The following is a 21,005-nucleotide window of genomic DNA, read 5'->3' as shown; positions in this document are numbered from 1 at the left end:
CTCTTTACTACTCTCTACTACTCACTCTCTACTACTCACTCTACTACTTACTCTCTACTACTCTCTACTACTCACTCTCTACTACTCTACTACTCACTCTACTATTCACTCTAGTACTATCTTCTACTACTCTCTACTACTCACTCTACTATTCACTCTAGTACTCTCTTCTCATTCTCTGCTACTCTCTCTACTGCTCTCTACAACTCTCTACTACTCCCTCTCAACTCTCTATTACTCACTCTCTACTCTCTACCTCTCTACTTCTCTCTCTACTAGTCTCTACCTCTCTACCTCTACCTCTCTACCTCTCTCTACACGCACACATATTCACATATATATATGCATATATATATGCATATGCATTTATATATATGTATGTGTGTGTGTATATATATATATATATATATGTATATATATATATATGAGAAAAACTTCCGACTAAACCGCTCCCGTCCACACGAGGTTGGTGCGAGTCCCAGGTGTCGGTAACCCGGAAGCATCCGTCAGAAAGGGTTCCCCGCACGATGTAAACACAGGAAACACAGAAGACTCGCACTCCAGGGTCCGTGTTTGAAAAAAGCGTTTATTGGCGACGCGTTTCGACCAGGCGGTCTTCTTCGTTAGCCTAACGTGCGGGGAACCCTTTCTGACACATATATATATATATATATATATATACACATACATATATAAACTTATATAATCTGCATATCTACATAAATACAAATATAAATGCATGCATAAATATACATAAATGCATACATATGAATGTTATTTACATGAAAGTTTGAAAAACACTAATAAAAGCAAAGCTAACAAGCACTGGCGTTGCCAATAGGTTTCGCATTTAGAAAGTTGGAGCTATTGGTTTTGTAAATTACATTTTATATTTATATATCGTTATTGGCATTGGCATAGCCCTATATTTATATATTGTTATTGACAATGCCAATAATGATATATAAATATAAAATGTCATTTACAAAACCAATAGCTCCAACTTTCTAAATGCGAAACCTATTGGCAACGCCAGTGCTTGTTTATTCAGCTGAGTTGCAACATTTGAGTCTGACTAGGGAACCATGCCTCGCACAAACAATTCTTCCCCCGGCGGCACGCCTCCCTGGGTTAAGATCTTCCACCCCATAGGAATGCAGGCATTCCAGTTTCAAACTGGTTCCACCCATGCTCCATTCAAATGTTATCATTCAGGTTAGTGGGGAGAAAGCATGCCCGAAATTTACGAGTGAAATACTTCAATCTTTAGTAACACATAGATATGCGGTACTATGGAAATTGTGTTGCAGCCACAGCGCTTCAGGTGAGAGATGCATTTTGCATACTGTCGGCTAACAATGCCGTGCCCTGGCACCAGAGAAATACTTCTGACAGAGTTTGACACAATTAATGTTTTGTTTTCTTTCAGCATATGTTGCTCCCAGGCAGCACAACGTTGGGCAATCAATTCCAGGGGAGGCTGCCGTCTGTTTGTAGAATGCATTTAGTTTATCACACATCTAGCTTTCTTAACAAGTTAGGGCTTATTTGGGAGAAATCTAGATGTCTGATATACATGTTCACAGTGGTCTACTGTATGGTTGCAATCGAGGAGAATTCAGGGTCAGTCACAAGGGCAGGAAGATGAAGTGTGCTCTGCGGTCAAAACCACACTCGAAAGCCCCTCCTGAGCATCAAATGTGAATCTGCAGAGGATCACACCGTGCGCTGTGAAGCACAACTCCCAGGGGATACCACACGAAGCTTTAGTATGTGAAATTGCATGAATCGTGCAATGGCTTTTCGTGGCCTGTGTAATTCTGCAGCTCTGAGTTGTAATGTGAGTATCTGGAGTTGTTCTGATGAGACCAATTTATTTAGACTGGTGAGTGTCGGAAAACCTGGCAAGAGAGAATACTCTGCTCGGAAGTTTAATAGCCAGCCTTTAACAGAACATTTGTTACTTTCATTAATCACCTGTCCAAATACAAAAAAATTAACAAAAAGCATCAAGCCAGTAACTCATTATCACACACAAAACATAACTTTCTTGACAGATGAAAGACTCTAATGAACCATTCAAACAATGTTCTTATGATTTGTGGTTATCGTTGCAGAATTCAGCTTTGTTCATATAATGAAACACTAAAGTATGAAGTATAACCGTGTTATAATTCATATTTTATTAAATTTCCTTTGCCAGAATGTTTTCAGTTAAATTACTGTTGGCAGCAATTGCTGTTCGTTTTACGAGAGAGCGCACATGTACATGCCGTTAAATGTCAGGCTCTTTAATAAGCACTGCGCGAGGCTGTCCTTTTATCGGGCTGGCATGGTTAAGTGTTAGGTAAATCGGAGCTGGTTAAAGATTATCTGTGATGCGCGGATCGGTACAGATACAAAGCCCATGCATGGGAGAGCTGGTACAAGCCACACTGTGAAAAGCAGAAGGCCTCTCACTGTGTACAGCTAAGCCGACAAGTGTCAGGTGCCTTCAGGGGGAAAATGTTCCGTATGCTCTTGTATTTTTCCTTTAGAACATTTTCGCAGGAAAAGGGCGGTGTGGTTGGAATCAGAAAGTGTGAGACTGAGCCACGCTCTTTACATAACACCCGACACTAGCACAAAGAAGTGAGGTTTGATTGACAGCAAAGTACCCGGTGCTGTGAATATGATACAGTCTCAAATCAGACAACAATGGATCCTGCGATATGCAATGTCTAATTTACAACGTGCAAAGACATCAATGCTATTGAGGGAGTAAATTGACGGGTGCAGAGTTCCTTTGATGCAGTGATTGTCATGGAGCTGACGGCAAGGGGATGGCGATTATTACTTTTGCGTTGTTCGAGCTGTTTCGATTAGTTCAGTTATTGCAGTGCACTTGTGAGTCTTAAGCCATTGGTGGTAGATCTGCAGAGCTGCTATATATATATATATATATTTCTGTTGGCGTCGGTATGGGTGTGTCACCAATGGCGTTCCATCTGTCTGCAGTGGTATTTGGATGGTTTGAGATCGTCCATGTACCAGCTTGTCTGTTGCATGGGGAGGTTCGGGTGCAGCTTGGGGAGGAGCATCCAGGGTTTATTGCGTGGAGAGCTACAACAGAGTAGCACCTTGTGGTGCGGTGGGTAGGTGTTGGACCAGGGCTCCTTGTGCTGGGCAAGATTGGGGTGTGGATAGGCATAGCTGTACTTGCCTTCAGCATGCATTTGGTATCCAATGAGCTGCTCGCTGCACATGCCACCTGCACATGTACGCTGCTTGTGACCACTCCACTTCTGCACTACAGGCACCATTAAGAAGGTCCGGGAGGGGTAGAAGGAGGATCTGTGGTGTTGGCAGAGCTGGACAGGGCAAAAGGGGGCAGTAGAAAACACGGAAAGCAGAAGGAGGGAATTAGCAGGTGAAGGCTCCGTGCTGAGAGCAAAAAGGCGATACCAAAGGGGATGATGGAGAGCAAAAAGGCAGCAAAGGATGCAAGGAAAAAAGGCAACAAGAAGAAAAAAAGCAAAGAGCAAAAAAAAAGTCTACATGGGTCACGGAAGAGCAGAGTGAAAGGCAGAAAGTGTGACAAAGAGTCACTGGGCAACAATCTGAGTTAGCCAAAAGTACGAGTGAGAGTGAGAGTGATCGAGCAGAATGAAAGCAGTTTGAAAGGAGCAAGTAGCGACTGGCAAGCATGATAAAAAGGCACACACAGAGGCAAAAGGTGTAGGAGAAGGAAGACAGAAAAAACAAGAAGTGAGTAAACGTGTAAAGTAAAAAAAAAAGAGACACGGCCTGCAAAAGCAAAGAGCAAAAAAAAAGTCTACACGGGTCACGGAAGAGCAGAGAGAAAGGCAGAAAGTGTGACAGAGTCACTGGGCAACAATCTGAGTTAGCCAAAAGTACGAGTAGTACTTGGATGAAAGATCAGCAAAAAACAGTCACGGTTAAGGGACGATGAAAGCTTAAACGAAGATAGGAATATACGTTCATGAAGAAAGTCAGATTCCTTCAAAGAAAGTTAAAGGATGTACGGAGAGAGAGGGACAGAGAGGAGGAAAGGTGGGAGGGAACAAGGCCTGGAGGAAGCTGGCTGGGGAGGGGGAGGAGAAATCGGAGTGAACAGATGGCCGTGAAGCAGGGGGCGGGGCGGGGCAGGAAAGAGACACGGCCTGCAAAAGCAAAGAGCAAAAAAAAAGTCTACACGGGTCACGGAAGAGCAGAGAGAAAGGCAGAAAGTGTGACAGAGTCACGGGGCAACAATCTGAGTTAGCCAAAAGTACGAGTAGTACTTGGATGAAAGATCAGCAAAAAACAGTCACGGTTAAGGGACGATGAAAGCTTAAACGAAGGTAGGAATATACGTTCATGAAGAAAGTCAGATTCCTTCAAAGAAAGTTAAAGGATGTACGGAGAGAGAGGGACAGAGAGGAGGAAAGGTGGGAGGGAACAAGGCCTGGAGGAAGCTGGCTGGGGAGGGGGAGGAGAAATCTGAATGAACAGATGGCCGTGAAGCAGGGGGCGGGCGGGGCAGGACTGTCGAGTCATGGCCTGCGGCCGTGAAAAAGTGATGTGATTAATTAGGGGAGGAGAACTTTGCAGAGGCCGGCCGAGCGCACGCTGGGAAAGCCTGTGGGAGGGCAGCTGATGCCTTTGATGTGGGGAGGGAAATGCGCGTGCTTGTGTGGTCACGTGACTGACTCTGACTCACATGCACTGTGAAGAAACGCCAGTGGTTTCACGAGTCGGATCAAGCCCTTGAATTTTCGCCTATTACATTCGCAAGCGAATGATAATAGGCGAAACCTAAAAAGCCACCTCATTACAAACAGAATGGCTTTAACTTAAACGAGGGCGAGATCTATCGAATTTTTCAATGCTTGTTTACTTTGGTTCCATCAAGAAGGCATTCAGATGTGTCACACATTTGCCATTAATTCTGAATGTTAGCACTCTAGTTGCTCATTAGATCACTGTAGTAAAGCTACTGCTCACCAGGGAAGTCTGCTGCTGGTATTTAAAGTGCATGTTTCAGTCTGCATGTCAGAATTTTTTTAATGAAATTGAAGAGGATTTGAGAAGTCAAAATATGCCTAATTTTTCTTTCTTCAGCACTAATCATAATTTCTATGGCAAAATGAACCCCCTCATTTTGTTCATTTGCAAATTAAATGTTTTAAGTGTTACCACTTTAGTCCAATCAAGATGACTTCAGGTGTGCCATACTTTTGTCATAAGTAAGACTGTTAGCGCTCTAGTTGTTCTTTAGAGCACTCTGGGACATTCTGTCATTGGGCTATACTTGGGCTACATCTGGGTGGTATTTGGGCTACATTTGGGCTCTTTTGTCTCTGGTGGCCATCTTGGGAGACTGCATGTCAGAATTGTTTAATGAAATAGAAGAGGATTTGAGAAGTCACTCAAAATGTGCCCTAATTTTTCTTTCTGCAGCACTAATCATACTTTCTATGGCAAAATATACCCCCTCATTTTGTTCCTTTTTAAATAAAATGTTTTAAGAGTTACCACTTTATTCCAATCAAGATGGCTTCAGGTGTGCCATACCTTTGTAAAAAGTAGGACTGTTAGCGCTCTAGATGTTCTTTAGAGCACGCTGGGACATTCTGTCATTGGGCTATACTTGGGCTACATCTGGGGGATATTTGTTCTACATTTGGGCTCTTTTGTCTCTGGTGGCCATCTTGGGAGACTTATTTGTTATGAAGTTTCCTAATTTCCTCATGTATTACAGTCTCCTCAGTAGGAAATACTTTCAATGTTCTACTTTGATTCCATCAAGAAGGCATTCAGATGTGACACACATTTGCCATACATTCAGAATGTTAGCACGCTAGTTGCTTCTTAGATCACTGTAGTAAAGCTACTGCTCACCAGGGAAGTCTGCTGCTGGTATTGAAAGTGTATGTTTCAGTCTGCATGTCAGAATGTTTTAATTAAATAGAAGAGGATTTGAGAAGTCACTCAAAATGTGCCCTAATTTTTCTTTCTGAAGCACTAATCATACTTTCTATGGCAAAATGAACCCCCTCATTTTGTTCCTTTTTAAATTAAATGTTTTCAGGCTTACCACTTCATTCCAATCAAGATGGCTTCTGGTGTGCCATACTTTTGTCATAAGTAAGACTGTTAGCGCTCTAGTTGTTCTTTAGAACACTCTGGGACATTCTGTCATTGGGCTACATCTGGGTGATATTTGGGCTACATTTGGGCTCTTTTGTCTCTGGTGGCCATCTTGGGAGACTGCATGTCAGAATTGTTTAATGAAATAGAAGAGGATTTGAGAAGTCACTCAAAATGTGCCCTAATTTTTCTTTCTGCAGCACTAATCATACTTTCTATGGCAAAATATATCCCCTCATTTTGTTCCTTTTTAAATTAAATGCTTTAAGAGTTACCACTTTATTCCAATCAAGATGGCTACAGGTGTGCCATACCTTTGTAAAAAGTAGGACTGTTAGCGCTCTAGTTGTTCTTTAGAACACTCTGGGAAGCTGCAGTAGAACACAGACTTCATTCTCACATGACTGAGAAAGATAATGTGAATTTACAGAAAATATGCTTTCAGTTAGCTTATAGATCCCCTTCCAAGCCACTGTGGGAAAAGCATGAGATAATAGTTTTCTTTCAAACATGATTCATGATATCCCAGCAGAAGGCTTTTTCACATGGTAAAATCACACCACAATTCCTAAAATGAGTATGGTACCATCAACAAATGATTTATAATGTAACTAAAGTCCTAAAACCTTCTATTAACTGCAATGCTTTTTAATGAGTTGCTATCGTTTATATTGGTCCCAAGATGACTGCCAACACTTCTTGGATGAAGTGGTGACAGGCAATCAGATCTCACGATGAGATGTGTGGTTAGGCTCCGTCCAGATATATATATTTTTTTTCTTTTGATTTTCTCAGGAACTACTGGAGGGATTTACACCATTTAACCAAAAGGCTGATCTGCGTACCAGACCCTACCATTTTCCCAAATGTGGTGTAATTCCGTTCAGCGGTTCGGGCTGTAGCCGTGTCTAATCGTCCTATGGAAATTAATATGGGGAAAACACGTTTTGGGCTCCCCTTTTTTCTCGGCCCCCGCTTGACGAATCTTCCCAAGACTTTCAGGGAAGGAGCGGAGCAGAGCGGGCCATCTTCTTTGAGAAATTCGCGAAGATTCAACAACCGGCGCCAAAGTTATTCCCAATAGAATGTTGCGGATTTCCTATGGAAACTAGGTCCTAACTATAACTACCTACTGGCGACCGCCAGTAGGTTATATGGGCACGAATCTGGAGAAATTACACTAGGGTCCTAGATTCCCACATAACAATCCTGCTGGAGAGCAATCCTTTGTCTCTTGGTAGTTTTGAAATGCAGATAAAATGTATTTTATGTCGATAGCTCAGTGAGTTACTGCCTTTGTCACAGAGATTCTTGTGTTTCTTGCAGTTCAAAAGTTACAATCCTATCATAGGACAATGACCTATGAACTGTCATCCAAGAGCTGCATGCAAACCTGAATGGTATAGTTAGAACTTGTGTTGTGATATACTTAGAACTTCCCAGGCCTTTCATTATTCTAATGTTGCTAAAAAAAAGTTTGTTTGGGCAGATATACATTTATATTAGTAAAGCCAACCCCCAAGCACTGGAGTACTCTTTAAGTCCTGAGTTTGCGTTTCTCCAGACCAAACCCTCATAAAATATACTGCCCACCAGTATGGATGATGTAATTCCTACACCTTGTGATCCTTGTTGGTTAATGTTACATTCCCTGTAGACTGATTTACGTACTTGTATTATTCAGTGTCTCTGTATGATGTGTGTGTGATGTAAAGTACTGTTACACCCTACACTACGAGTAGCGCTATACAATACATGAAATGCATATGAGAGAGGGGCTGCGGAGAGATGAGGGGTACTAGTGGATGGTGGCAGTGGGGGACTCGGAGAAGAAGGTCACTGGGGGAGGGGCTATGGAGAGTTGAGGGGTGCTGGTGGAGGGTGGCAGAGAGGGTATCTGAGGAGGAGGTCATTAGGGTAGGGCTACGGAGAGATGTGGGGCACTGGAGGAGGGTGGCAATGAGGGAATCCGAGGAGGAGGGCATGAGGGGGAAGGGGCTACGGAGAAATGAGGGGCACTGGTGGAGGGTGGCAGTGAGGAAATCCGAGGAGGAGGCAATGAGGGGGAGGGGCTACGGAGAGATGAGGGGCACTGGCAGAGGGTGGCATTGAGGGAATCTGAGGAGGAGGTCATGAGGGGAGGGGCTACGGAGAGATGAGGGGCACTGGCAGAGGGTAGTAGTGAGGGAGTCCGAGGAGGAAGTCATGAGAAGTGGGGGCTACGGAGAGATAGGGGCACTGGCGGAGGGTTGCAGTGAGGTAATCAGAGAAAGAGGACATTGGGGGAGGGGCTACGGTGAGATGAGGGGCACTGGGGGATGGTGGCAGTGAGGGAATCCGAGGAGGAGGTCATGAGGGGTAGGGGCTGCGGAGAGGTGACGGATGGTAGCAGTGAGGGAATCCAAGAAGGTCATTGGGGGAGGGGCTAGGGAGAGATGAAGGGCACTGGTGGAGGGTGGTAGTGAGGGAATCTGAGGAGGAGGTCATGAGGGGAAGGGGATATGGAGGGTTGAGGGGCACTGGAGGAGGGGGGCAGAGAGGTAATCCAAAGGTCATGAGAACCCGAGAAGTGTCACTTGCCTGATACTCCCAGCTCAGAAACCTCCTCTTCTCATCAAAGGGACATTGCACGGAAAAATCACTTTTGGAGAGTGATAAAATTCAGAAAGTGATTTGGAAGGAAAAGATTGCGTTTTACAGGCCCTTGTAAAACTAACGAGAGATAAAGGAGGGCCCTGAAGCAGGCCTGGCTAGACATATACGTGACAAATCAGGCCTGCAGTGGCCCACCGAATGCACTCTTGGCCCACCCAAATTAAAATTCCTGGAGTTGGGCCTGTACTGCAGTGACTTATATGCACCAGAATGTCCACATACTGTTGTACACCTCTCAAGGTGTTACAAGATGCTAACAGGTTTACTGTTGATCAGGTAAGCATTGTGCTTTAAATTCAGCCTGTTTTCACTTTGTAGAGCCGTTACTTGCCGTGTTTTCGTCTTCCGACGCACACAATTGTCAACCTGGTGAGCCCATGTGTGAGCAGTTGCGTGCACGTTTATAAAAAGAGGCAGCTGCTGTGCTCAGACTGTAGACTGCCACCAGTCGAAAATCTGCCTGTTATAATGTTTGCTGTTATGTTGCCTGCGGTCCATAAATATACTTGTATGAAATCAATTTGCGTTATTAGCCTCTGACACAGTGCGTCTTTTTGTCTGATTTAAGGATGAGGAAGCTGAGTTTCTATTAAAGAAGTGCCCCTTACATACTTGTCCTTCTATCCCTGCAGATCCTGAGAATCAAATCTACGAGAAAGGGAAAGGTGGGACGTACCCTCGACGATTCCACCTCGCTGTGCAACACAAAGATTATAGTGATGGTGAGTGTCTGAGCATTTTGTTTCCTTTGCTGTAATTAAGACTGTCTTAAGAAGACTAATAACAACAAGCGGATGTAGGAGGGTCCAAGGGAATATTTAAAGACCTAAACACAGTTACAGCCCCCTAAACAGAACATGTAAACTACAAAAGAATAACTGTGGGTCTACAGAAAAGAGATGTGTCTAAGTTGCCTGTGTGTGTCTTAACTGGTTCCTTGTGTACATTTCATACACTATCAAGGCCTACAACAGGATGTTTCACTGTGTGAGAAATTTCCATCAGTTACTCAAACTGTGCCGCCCTTTCCATCATCTGGTTCACTTCACAGAGTGGAGAGTCCATGTTGTTGCCTCTTCACCAGGATCTAGTAGTGAAATGACCTAGTATGTGTTAGGACTCATAAGGTTGACAGCTGGCATGCGTTGGTAACTGAAAGCAGTGCGTGAAGAGATGTGAGTGAAAAGAAAAGTGCTCTTTTAAAATTGGAGAATGGACGCAAACAACACTTTATTCAATAACCATCCATTTCCAATAGGTAAAAACAATTTGAGTGCAAAAGGTCAGTAGGTTCAACAAATATCTACTGACTTGATGTTTCCGGTCGACATGTTTCTGCAGATATTATGATCCACTCAGGTATCTACTTCTTCATCAGAACCAATATTGACTTTGCTACTGCTTTAAACTAAATATAAACAATGAAAGAACAGAGTAAATGATAAGGATATCACCTGATCAGTCCTTTCAGTCCTCCTGTGTAGTGAGGATGTATCCAAGTGCAGGAGACCACAAGACAATGACACAACATAGACAAACAAAGAAATAGAGATAACAATACTTTCATTAGTTACGTTATTCTACATATGGCCATTCTCATGGTAATAGCTCATTATTGTTGGTTCAACTCTTCCCATCTCAAAATGATGGAATGTCCTCTGGCTCACCTCGAGTGTAAGAGGAACGTGCTTCTCCTCACCTGGCTACAGCTCAGGATAATGGGGCACCGCTCTGTAGTTTAGAGAGATATATGTAAAAAAGTGATTAGCTCCGCGACAGCTGAGCAATATTAATATAGATTCTGCAAGGAAGATCATGTTGGTAATCGTGCTGTTTATGTATGAAATACAGCTTGCTGAACACAATGTGCAGTAAGTTGCAACAAACGATTAATCCTACAGAAGGCAGTGGCTGATTATAAACTGCCTCTGGGTTTGAAGCTCAAAGTTATATCGATAGGGCCTAATAACATCCTTATTTCATCATGTGGCACCCGCGAACTCATGAACAGTGCATTTTGCTGACAAACTGGTCTGTAATCAGCTGTTCTAAAACAGCAGTAAGTCGATTAGAACAGGCTGTCATCAACTTTGTTCTGAGTGCAAGGGCTAAAAGTCAACACCCATTGGGCTCCATTCCGCAATATACTTTTTTAATACACTAAGGACGGAATCGAGCAAAACGCCGCATTGAGGCTCTGTGCAGATTCATTGCTTTATTGGCTGTAGTCCTTAATAATGCTTCACTCACTGGAAGCGGAACTGAGCGACACGCCTCAGTGAGTCGTGCATGCGTAGTTTGATGAACATTGTGAGCAGGTCTCAATATATCAAGTGCTCATACTAGATTGATGCCTCATCTGGTTTCAAGTTCTATTATTGTGAATTGACATGAACCAATTCTTTTAAACATAGCGATATATTGAATGGGTGTTGACTTTTAGCCCTTGCGCTCAGAACAAAGTTGATGACAGCCTGTTCTAAACGACTTACTGCTGTTTTAGAACAGCTGATTACAGACCAGTGTGTCAGCAAAATGCACTGTTCACGAGTTCGCGGGTGCCACATGATGAAATAAGGATGTTATTAGGCCCTATCGATATAACTTTGAGCTTCAAACCCAGAGGCAGTTTATAATCAGCCACTGCCTTCTGTAGGGTTAATCGTTTGTTGCAACTAACTGCACATTGTGTTCAGCAAGCTGTATTTCATACATAAACAGCACGATTACCAACATGATCTTCCTTGCAGAGTCTATTTTAATATTGCTCAGCTGTCGCGGAGCTAATCACTTTTTTAAATATATCTCGCTAAACTACAGAGCGGTGCCCCATTATCCTGAGCTGTAGCCAGGTGAGGAGAAGCATATTCCTCTTACACTCGAGATGAGCCAGAGGACATTCCATCATTTTGAGATGGGAAGAGTTGAACCAACAGTAATGAGCTATTACCATGAGAATGGCCATATGTAGGATAACGTAACTAATGAAAGTATTGTTATCTCCATTTCTTTGTTTGTCTATGTTGTGTCATTGTCTTGTGGTCTCCTGCACTTGGATACATCCTCACTACACAGGAGGACTGAAAGGACTGATCAGGTGATATCCTTATCATTTACTCTGTTCTTTCATTGTTTATATTTAGTTTAAAGCAGTAGCAAAGTCAATATTGGTCCTGATGAAGCAGTAGATACCTGAGTGGATCATAATATCTGCAGAAACATGTCGACCGGAAACATCAAGTTAGTAGATATTTGTTGAACCTACTGACCTTTTGCACTCACATTGTTTTTACCTATTGGAAATGGATGGTTATTGAATAAAGTGTCGTTTGCGTTCATTCTCCAATTTTAAAAGAGCACTTTTCTTTTCACTCACATCTCTTCACGCACTGCTTTCAGTTACCAACACATGCCAGCTGTCAACCTTATGAGTCCTAACAGATACTAGGTCATTTCACTACTAAAATGCTGCACAGCTACCCCAGGATACACCCATGGACCATTCGCTTGCCAATCCTGCAAGTTCACCTGCATCAGAATCCACACCAAATCCACTTCCCCCAAACACAGCTCCGACTCTAACCACCTGAAGTGCATCCTGCTGAACACGCGCTCGGTGCACAGACACGCCACCGAACTCTGGGATCTACTCGACACTACATCGCCGGACGTCGCCTTCCTTACTGAAACATGGATGAACGCCTCTTCAGCACCCGACATCGCCATAGCCATCCCGGACAATTACAAGATCATCCGAAAAGACCGCATCATCTTAACAGGAGGAGGCATCGCCATCGTCCATAAGAACACCATCCGAATCATGACCAGCTCCGACGACAACCTCACGTCCGCCGAACACCTTCACTTCCAGATCCACACCGACCCCAGGCCCACACTTAGAGGCACCCTCATCTACAGACCACCAGGAACCCGCACACAATTCAACGAAGACATCACTGACTTCATCAGCCCACATGCCCTCACATCCGAAAACTACATCCTTCTGGGAGACCTCAACTTCCACCTGGAAAAGAAAAATGACAGCAACACCACCACCCTTCTGGACAACCTGGCCAATCTCGGACTCAAACAACTTGTTGACACCCCCACCCACTTAGCCGGTCACACGCTCGACCCTATCTTCACCTCCAGCAAACACATCTCCTTCGATCACACCTCAGCTCTTCATTGGACAGACCACAGCTGCGTCCACTTCAGCTACAAAAAGACCACGACTCACAACCCCCCACAACCTATTCCTAGAAGAAACTGGAACAAAATCACCACCGAACAACTCACCACATCGCTCAACGATAACCCTCCTGCCATCTCATCGGACCCAAACCAAGCCGCCACCAAACTCACACAATGGATCACCCACAGCGCTGACGATTTAGCACCCTTGAAAAACCACCAGATCAAACTAGGTAGCAAAAAGGCCCCCTGGTTCAACGATGACCTTAAGAAATCCAAGAAGCTCTGCCGCACCCTCGAGAAAACCTGGAGAAAAAACCCAACCACTGACAACCTAACCACCTTCAAGGACGCCACCCGCAAACACCACCAATTGATCCGATCCACCAAGAAATCAGCATTCAAGGATCGACTCGACAACAACGCCCACAACAGCAAGGAACTATTCAACATCGTCAAAGAATTTACCAACTCCACCGCCGGCACCAACGACATCACTCCCTCCCAAGACCTCTGCGACTCCCTAGCCTCTTTCTTCTACAACAAAATCGCCGACATACATAACAGCTTTGAAAACCAGTCCGAAGAACCGTCCACTCCACCCACATCCGAACCAAAACAGCACACTCACAACCTTGGCGCCTGGAACCCAATCACCACTGAAGAAACCATACGCCTGATGAACTCCATCCACTCAGGTTCTCCAACCGACCCATGTCCCCACCACATCTTCAACAAAGCAGACTCCATCATCGCACCCCATCTCCGCGATGTCATCAACTGCTCCTTCAACTCCGCCACCTTCCCAGAAAGCTGGAAACATGCCGAACTCAGCGCCCTTCTGAAGAAACCCACAGCAGACCCCTCTGAACTTAAGAACTACCGCCCCATCTCACTCCTCCCATTCCCCGCCAAAGTCATTGAGAAAGCCGTCAACAATCAGCTCGCCGCCTTCCTTGAATCCAACAATTCCCTCGACCCCTCACAGTCCGGCTTCCGAGCCAAACACAGCACCGAAACCGCCCTCATCGCTGCTACAGACGACATCCGAACGCTACTGGATCACGGAGAAACAGTCGCCCTCATCCTACTTGACCTCTCCGCCGCCTTCGACACAGTCTGTCATAGCACCCTCATACAACGCCTCAGCAACATCGGAATACAAGGGAAAGCATTGGACTGGATCATCTCGTTCCTCGCCAGAAGAACCCAGAGAGTCCGACTCCCCCTTTTCAAATCAGAGGCCACAGAAGTCAAGGATCATCTCTCAGTCCCACCCTCTTCAACGTTTACATGAGTCCCCTCGCACCCATCGCACGACAACACAACCTCAACATCATCTCCTACGCAGACGACACCCAGCTGATCCTCTCCCTCACCAAAGACCCAAACACCGCCAAAACCAATCTACACGAAGGAATGAAAGAAGTAGCCGAATGGATGAAGAACAGCCGTTTAAAACTAAACTCTGACAAAACGGAAGTCCTCATCTTAGGATCATCCCCCTCTGCCTGGGACGACTCATGGTGGCCACCGGCCCTGGGCACAGCACCCATACATACAGGTCACGCACGTAACCTGGGCTTCATCCTAGACTCCTCCCTCTCAATGACCAGACAAGTCAATGCCGTCTCATCTTCATGCTTCAACATCCTACGCATGCTCAAAAAAATCTTCAGCTGGATCCCCACCGAAACAAGAAAGACCATCACCCACGCACTGGTCACCAGCCGACTGGATTATGGAAATACCCTTTACGCCGGAACCACAGCCAAACTACAGAAAAAACTCATCCAAAACGCCTCAGCCAGACTCATACTGGACATCCCACGTCAAGCTCACATTTCCGGTCACCTGAAGGAACTCCACTGGCTCCCCGTCAACAAAAGAATAACGTTCCGTCTCCTCACCCACGCACACAAGGCCCTCTACGACCTATCCTTCTACAAACCCACCCGCCAACTACGATCATTCAATCAAGCCCTCGCCGCAATTCCGCGCATCCACAGATCCACCATGGGAGGAAGATCCTTCTCCTACTTAGCGGCCAAAACCTGGAATTCTCTCCCCACTCACCTCCGCCTTACACAGAACCACTTTTCCTTCAGAAAGCAGCTAAAAACCTGGCTATTCGATAAATAATGCACCCACCACCCCTCAAGCGACTTGAGACCCTCTGGATGAGTAGCGCGCTATACAAATTCCTGAACTTGAACTAGATACTGGTGAAGAGGCAACAACATGGACTCTCCACTCTGTGAAGTGAACCAGATGATGGAAAGGGCGGTACAGTTCGAGTAACTGATGGACATTTCTCACACTGTGAAACATCCTGTTGTATGCCTTGATAGCATATGAAATGTACACAAGGAACCAGTTAAGACACACACAGGCAACTTAGACACATCTCTTTTCTGTAGACCCACAGTTATTCTTTTGTAGTTTACATGTCTTAAGAAGACTCCACGAGGCGCCCGATCTATGAATCATTTTTTGCAGTTGTATAGTCTATAGTTCACAAAATAAAAGGGTTTACGAATGCAAAAATGCAGGATGCAATATTTAAAATGCACCTTGCAGCTCGCAAATGATACTTTGCCCCCTGTCAAGAATTGATGAGAAATGCATGCAATGGGCATCCCTGTGTCCTTAGTAACGTATTAGGCAATGTATCAGAGCTTTTCTATTGCAGTTGCAAACCGTAAAAGAGGGGGATGGAAAAACATTCGCACAGTAGAAGCATTGCCTCAGGGATGCCTTCCACCTTGTGAATAGTGGCTAACGGCACTGGGGAGAAAATTCAGAAGACCGTGGTGTACTCACCTCAGTGTGATTCTTTGAATAGCATCTTTATTTTTTAATGCATCTCTTGTTTAAGGGAGCTGCTTTAAAAAAATGCGGATGCATGAATGGATTTCTTTTACTTTATACAAGCCTCCATCACTTCTTTCACAGTCATTCACAGAGTCGAATACGACCTCATAGGTATTAGAGGCAGGAGACTGTGCACCTTCATATGAATTGGAATTTTGTGCTGTGAATGTTTGGTAAATCAGTTGCAACACAATGAATGTTTGGTCTCAAAGCAGTCGTCAGTCTGCAAACAGCACAGCTTTGCAACCCTTCCTTTGAACATCAGTTCCTACCTTATAAATCCCTTAGAGACCGTGGTGCCGTTTTCTAAACCTTTTTTAGCGATATAAAAGCAGTTTTGCCTTTTTACCTGTTGAGAGCGGATTTACATGTTTATTTTGTCTGTGTAAGTAGCTTATGTTTGATGCAGTTTGATACCATAGGGTAGATGATTTTACTGTATTTCCTGGGTAAACATTTAGGATATGGGAGTTCCAGAGTCCCTCCCCTACAATCTTATAGTTCCTGTGCACACAAGACAATACATTTGCAAAGATTTCAGCAATTCGTCTTTAGTTCAGTTGGCTACTGTTCATTACTGAACTGATGACCGTTTATTAAACTCTTTTATCTCTATAATTGGATCCTTCATAATGCTTGAAAGCTTTTTGTTCTTATGCACGTTATAAGTAGTTTAATTCAGTGTAGGTTTTCAAAACTCGAGGAATAATTTTAATCCTCTCACTATTTCTCCAAGGAGAAAACAATAACAATAATAGACAATAATTGATTTACTGCCAATTTTCCTTTTCAAAATCATTTCAGACCTTTCCAATAATGTTCTCGAACTGCTGCAGTATGAGAGAGGTGTCCAGATAAAAACATTCATCTTAACTATTTCTTTTGCACCAGCTTATCGTTGGTTATGACCAGGCAAGTCAACGCCGTCTCCGCATTCTGCTTCAACACCCTCCGCATGCTCCACAGGATCTTCAAATGGATCCCTCTCGACACAAGGAAAACCGTCACCCAGGCCCTCATTACGAGCAGACTCGACTACGGGAACGCCCTGTACTCAGGAACAACAACCAAGCTCCTGAGACGACTCCAACAAATCCAGAACGCCTCGGCGCGACTGATCCTAGACATCCCCGACGCAGCCACATCACACCCCACCTGACAGGCCTGCACTGGCTCCCCGTCAACAAGAGGATCACCTTCAAACTCCTCATCCACGCACACAAAGCCCTACACAACGCCGGACCCACATACCTCAACAACCGTCTCAGCTTCCACACCCCCACCCAAAACCTCCGCTCAGCCGCCCTTGCCACAGTACCCCATATCCGGAAAACCACCGGTGGCGGCAGATCCTTCTCCTACCTCGCCGCCAGGACCTGGAACGCTCTCCCCATCACCCTACAACAGACGCAGGACCTGCTGGCCTTCAGAAGACTCCTCAAGACCTGGCTCTTCGATCAGTAGCGGCGCTCCCCGTTAGATACTTCTAACTGCAGATTCCTCTCCTTGTAAATATTCCCTCAAATGTCAGACTGTATCCGGAAACTCAAAAGCAGTACTCCTGCCCGCCCATAGGTGACATAGTGCAGCTCCACATCAACAGTGTTCCTCTCTGGAAGTGGCAAGCACGCCGCATATAAAAGCCACCAGGTGCGCTGATGTCACTTCCTTTCTAATAGATGCTACCTGCAAATTCCTCACCTGTTGAACAATCCCAGGTATCAGACTGGATCTGGAAACTTCAAAGCGCTCACGTCATGGGCACTGGCTTTAGGCAACGTGGAAAGTGATGTCAGAGGATGAACTCGAAACCATATAGTGCCTGTCATTTACCTTAGGCAATGTTAAGACTTCATGACGCTTGAACAACACTGACATTGGAATGCTTCTTGAAACTTCGGTTAAGAACATTCAGAAGCTCTTCAATAATTCCATGATCTAAAACACCAGAATATTGTTTTTCGCCTGTTTACTTTAAAAGGAGATCTAGAGACCTTTTCAGAACTTTTAAGAGACAATACCTTCTAAATCAAAAGATTGCATATTATGTCATTATTTAGTGGTAAGAATAATTACCACACATCAAAGGTAAATAGACATTTACCAAAAGAAGGATTCCTATGACAATTGTTTAAAGGTTTCAGGTGATTGAATCTGTATAATCTATTTTCTTTGCAGGACAAGAACTATAAGGCAATAGTGAGAAAGATATTTCCTAAGGTTACAAGGAAACTGTCATTAATTTAGGTAATAATATAACTTTTTTGGTTAAGAAAAGACACTGGAAGTTCTAATAAGTGTCTTAACTCCAAATGTGTTATTTGCCCACTAGATCACTATTTGGTGTTGTCAGTACTGAGACTTCGAAACCCTTAATGGTGAAAAGACCTGAGCAGTGAGTTACGGTTTACTTCTACACCAGCAGTCGAAGCAGTGTCTCTTTTCTTGTCTTTTGATTCCCATCCCCCTTTCCCCTTGGGGGCTTTTCAGAATTCAGAGTAATTATTAAAAACTCTGCTGTTTGGGGAGCAACTGAGGAGACGGGGGTTCGAGTGTCGTAGAAGAAGAACCAGGGAAAGACAGGTGAGTGGCTAGTTTGGCACTCTGGGCCTTCACCCTAGTGGCCATATTTACATTAGCTCATTCGGTGCTGCTGCCGGCCCAAGAGCTACCAATGCGAATTTCCACTGGAGCCGCAAGCAGAAGTGAGGGTGACCCCACCTGCTCCTCCTTCTACACCAGCAAAACTCACCAACAGAGATCTGGGAGGGAGCCTCAAAGGTTGCTCGAGTAAGAGAATTACAGGGACAGTTATTTGGTTTCAACTCTGATCCCTTACATTTGTATGAGGAAGGAGCGGCTGAGAAGCTCTTTCACCCCTGCAAGTGGCAAGTCCCTGTCGGGAGAGTCCTAAAACTCCCATGTCTGCTGGCTTCCTGATTTCTCATAGTCACATATGCACGTTGGCACATGGGGACCCTCCAGTGGGGCCTCCAGGGGCAGTGGCTACAGTACGGGGCGACCTTTCGGACTCCATTGTGATCTCCCACAGCGCTGTGGCAGAAGTGGATTGGTGGGGTGGCAAGCAGAACCTGAGCTGCAGGATGGCCTTTGCTTCCCCTCTGACCGTTAGCCATACAGTATTCAGGTAAGCGAAGGCTTTTACTAGTGCTTTGGAGCGCAGATTATCTGCCCCGGATATCTGTCAGGCTAATAAGTGGGAATCAGTATAGACGTTCACAAAGGACTACTGTCTTGACAAGTCTGTAGAGATGGGCATTTTGCCTGTTCAGTTGTGCTGGCTATTTTTGTCTTAGTCATTCCACAGACCCACCACTGGGGGAGGTATGATTTTGATATCTATTCACAAGGTGAGGCCTCCATGGTTAGAAGTATCCATCAGAAGAAAAAGTTCCTTACCTTCTGTAATGCTCTTTATGGTGGATACTCAAACCTGAGATTCCTCACTGCCATCCCTGTTCTGTGGAATGGTCTCTCTTTCAGATATAACGGTTTCAAACCAGAGTTCTACACTCTGCTAAAGCGAATTTGCTGATGGGCTCTATGCCCCAGAGTACCGAGTGCCGAGTGCCGAAAAGCATTCAAAAGTAGCTGAAATCCGTCGACCTGGGTGGTGTTTGTATGCTGCCTCACTCATCACTTCCAGAACGAAATAACGTTGGTGCTGCATGCCACTACCTACTGGCTGGCAGGACTACTGCAAACCAGTCCGACACCTGGGGGAATATTCACAAGGTAAGGAATCTGTGGTTAGATACAGTATCCACTAGAAAGATCGTTACTGAAGGTGTTTCCCTTGATGCCCTAGCACTGCGTCTCTATATTATTGATTTTGTCAATAATGTTAACCTCATAGTTGTTGTTTGTCTAATAGCCGATGTACTCTCTCCTGTAATGTTTTTTCATTTTTTGTTCACTAACCTCTAATACGGCAGTAATTTAGTCATAGCAATGAATGGTTTGATCCCACCTTTGAGCATCTTTACTCTAGTAAGTCCTCTTTGTCACACTGCTAAGTGAGAAAATGTTCTGTGAGACTCTTAGTTTACATTTACGTTATTTCCGAATCTCTAGCTAAAAGGTGTGCTTTAACTACCAAGAATTTCCACGGCTACCTCCTGGGCTTTTTTTATTCTGGTGTAAATCTCGGCAAAAAAGCTGCCAGAGAATTCTGTGCATTATCACAATCAATTCTATCTTATGCATTCGTTCTGAAGGGAAGCAATGTAATCATGGAAATGTAATGGGGTTTGGACCATTTGATTTTCTTTAGCTTCCAACATCACTTCAGAGGACACCATATTATTTGTATGAATATGGTTTACATATTAGTTTAACCTGTAATCAGACGTGGGTTTTCATCAATTATGTGGTTTTAAGTTTCCAAGTTTTGTATGTGAATCTTAATATTGCATTGTATGCAGGGTTTAAAGTCATTTAGAAGTGTTTCAACCACCAGTTATTGTAAAGGATTATACCATGTGAGTTTAGCTGTTTTTGTCTAATTATATGAACTTTTCTGCTCACTGCCGTTACTTTTCAGGACGACGAACGTTTCCTCGGATCCGGCGTCATCAAGGAAACTTATTCACACTGGTCCCGTCCAGTCGATCTCTGAGCACAAATGGAGAGAACTTGGCCTTGACTATGCAGTACCTAGACAGCCGAGGAGGACTGCGTAATACAGACAGTGAGAACACACTGATAGTACATGAAAGAAATGTTTCAACCAAATGTAAGTGCTAGAATTGTTATAACACTTCTAAATTGTCCATTAGTATGTTGAATCCCTCCAAGTGTGCCCATTTAAAAATATTTCCATTCTCTTTTAATAATGGAATGCAAAAATGAAAAGAGAATGGTTCAATACAACAACCATGCAAAAGATGTGTGGCTGTTAATATTTCCATTGTTGAGGTTACAGTGAATGTCCGACACATTTTCTTAAGAAAATGTTTTAAAATTAATTGCATTGCAAATGCCACAATATGAATACTGCTTTAGAAGACAAGGGTCCTAAGCTTATCAAATTAAGGAAAAACAATGAAATATAGGCCATAATAGGAAGCTATATTCATCCTCTGTCCAGCCGGACAGGGTATTTATTTCAATCGAAATCAAAAACAGAT

General features: G+C 44.2%; 1 protein-coding gene across 7 annotated transcripts in view; it reads left to right on the top strand.

The window, feature by feature from the left end:
- The window catches only part of MAP3K3 (mitogen-activated protein kinase kinase kinase 3), a 2,022,699-nt gene that overhangs the window by 1,086,950 nt on the left and 914,744 nt on the right, over nucleotides 1–21,005 (top strand). For all 7 annotated transcript variants that reach the window (XR_013594968.1, XR_013594969.1, XM_078645061.1 and 4 more), the window contains exons 10-11: nucleotides 9,420–9,509; nucleotides 20,420–20,611. Coding sequence is in view for 5 of the 7 variants with exons in the window: in XM_078645061.1 (XP_078501187.1) it covers nucleotides 9,420–9,509; nucleotides 20,420–20,611 (282 nt within the window). In the remaining 2 variants the exon portion in view is untranslated. The remainder of the gene's footprint in view (nucleotides 1–9,419; nucleotides 9,510–20,419; nucleotides 20,612–21,005) is intronic.

Source organism: Lissotriton helveticus, chromosome 5_1 (genome assembly GCF_964261635.1).
Source record: "Lissotriton helveticus chromosome 5_1, aLisHel1.1, whole genome shotgun sequence".
In the NCBI taxonomy this organism is placed as follows: Eukaryota; Metazoa; Chordata; class Amphibia; order Caudata; family Salamandridae; genus Lissotriton; species Lissotriton helveticus.
This window is presented reverse-complemented; position numbering and strand designations above follow the sequence as displayed.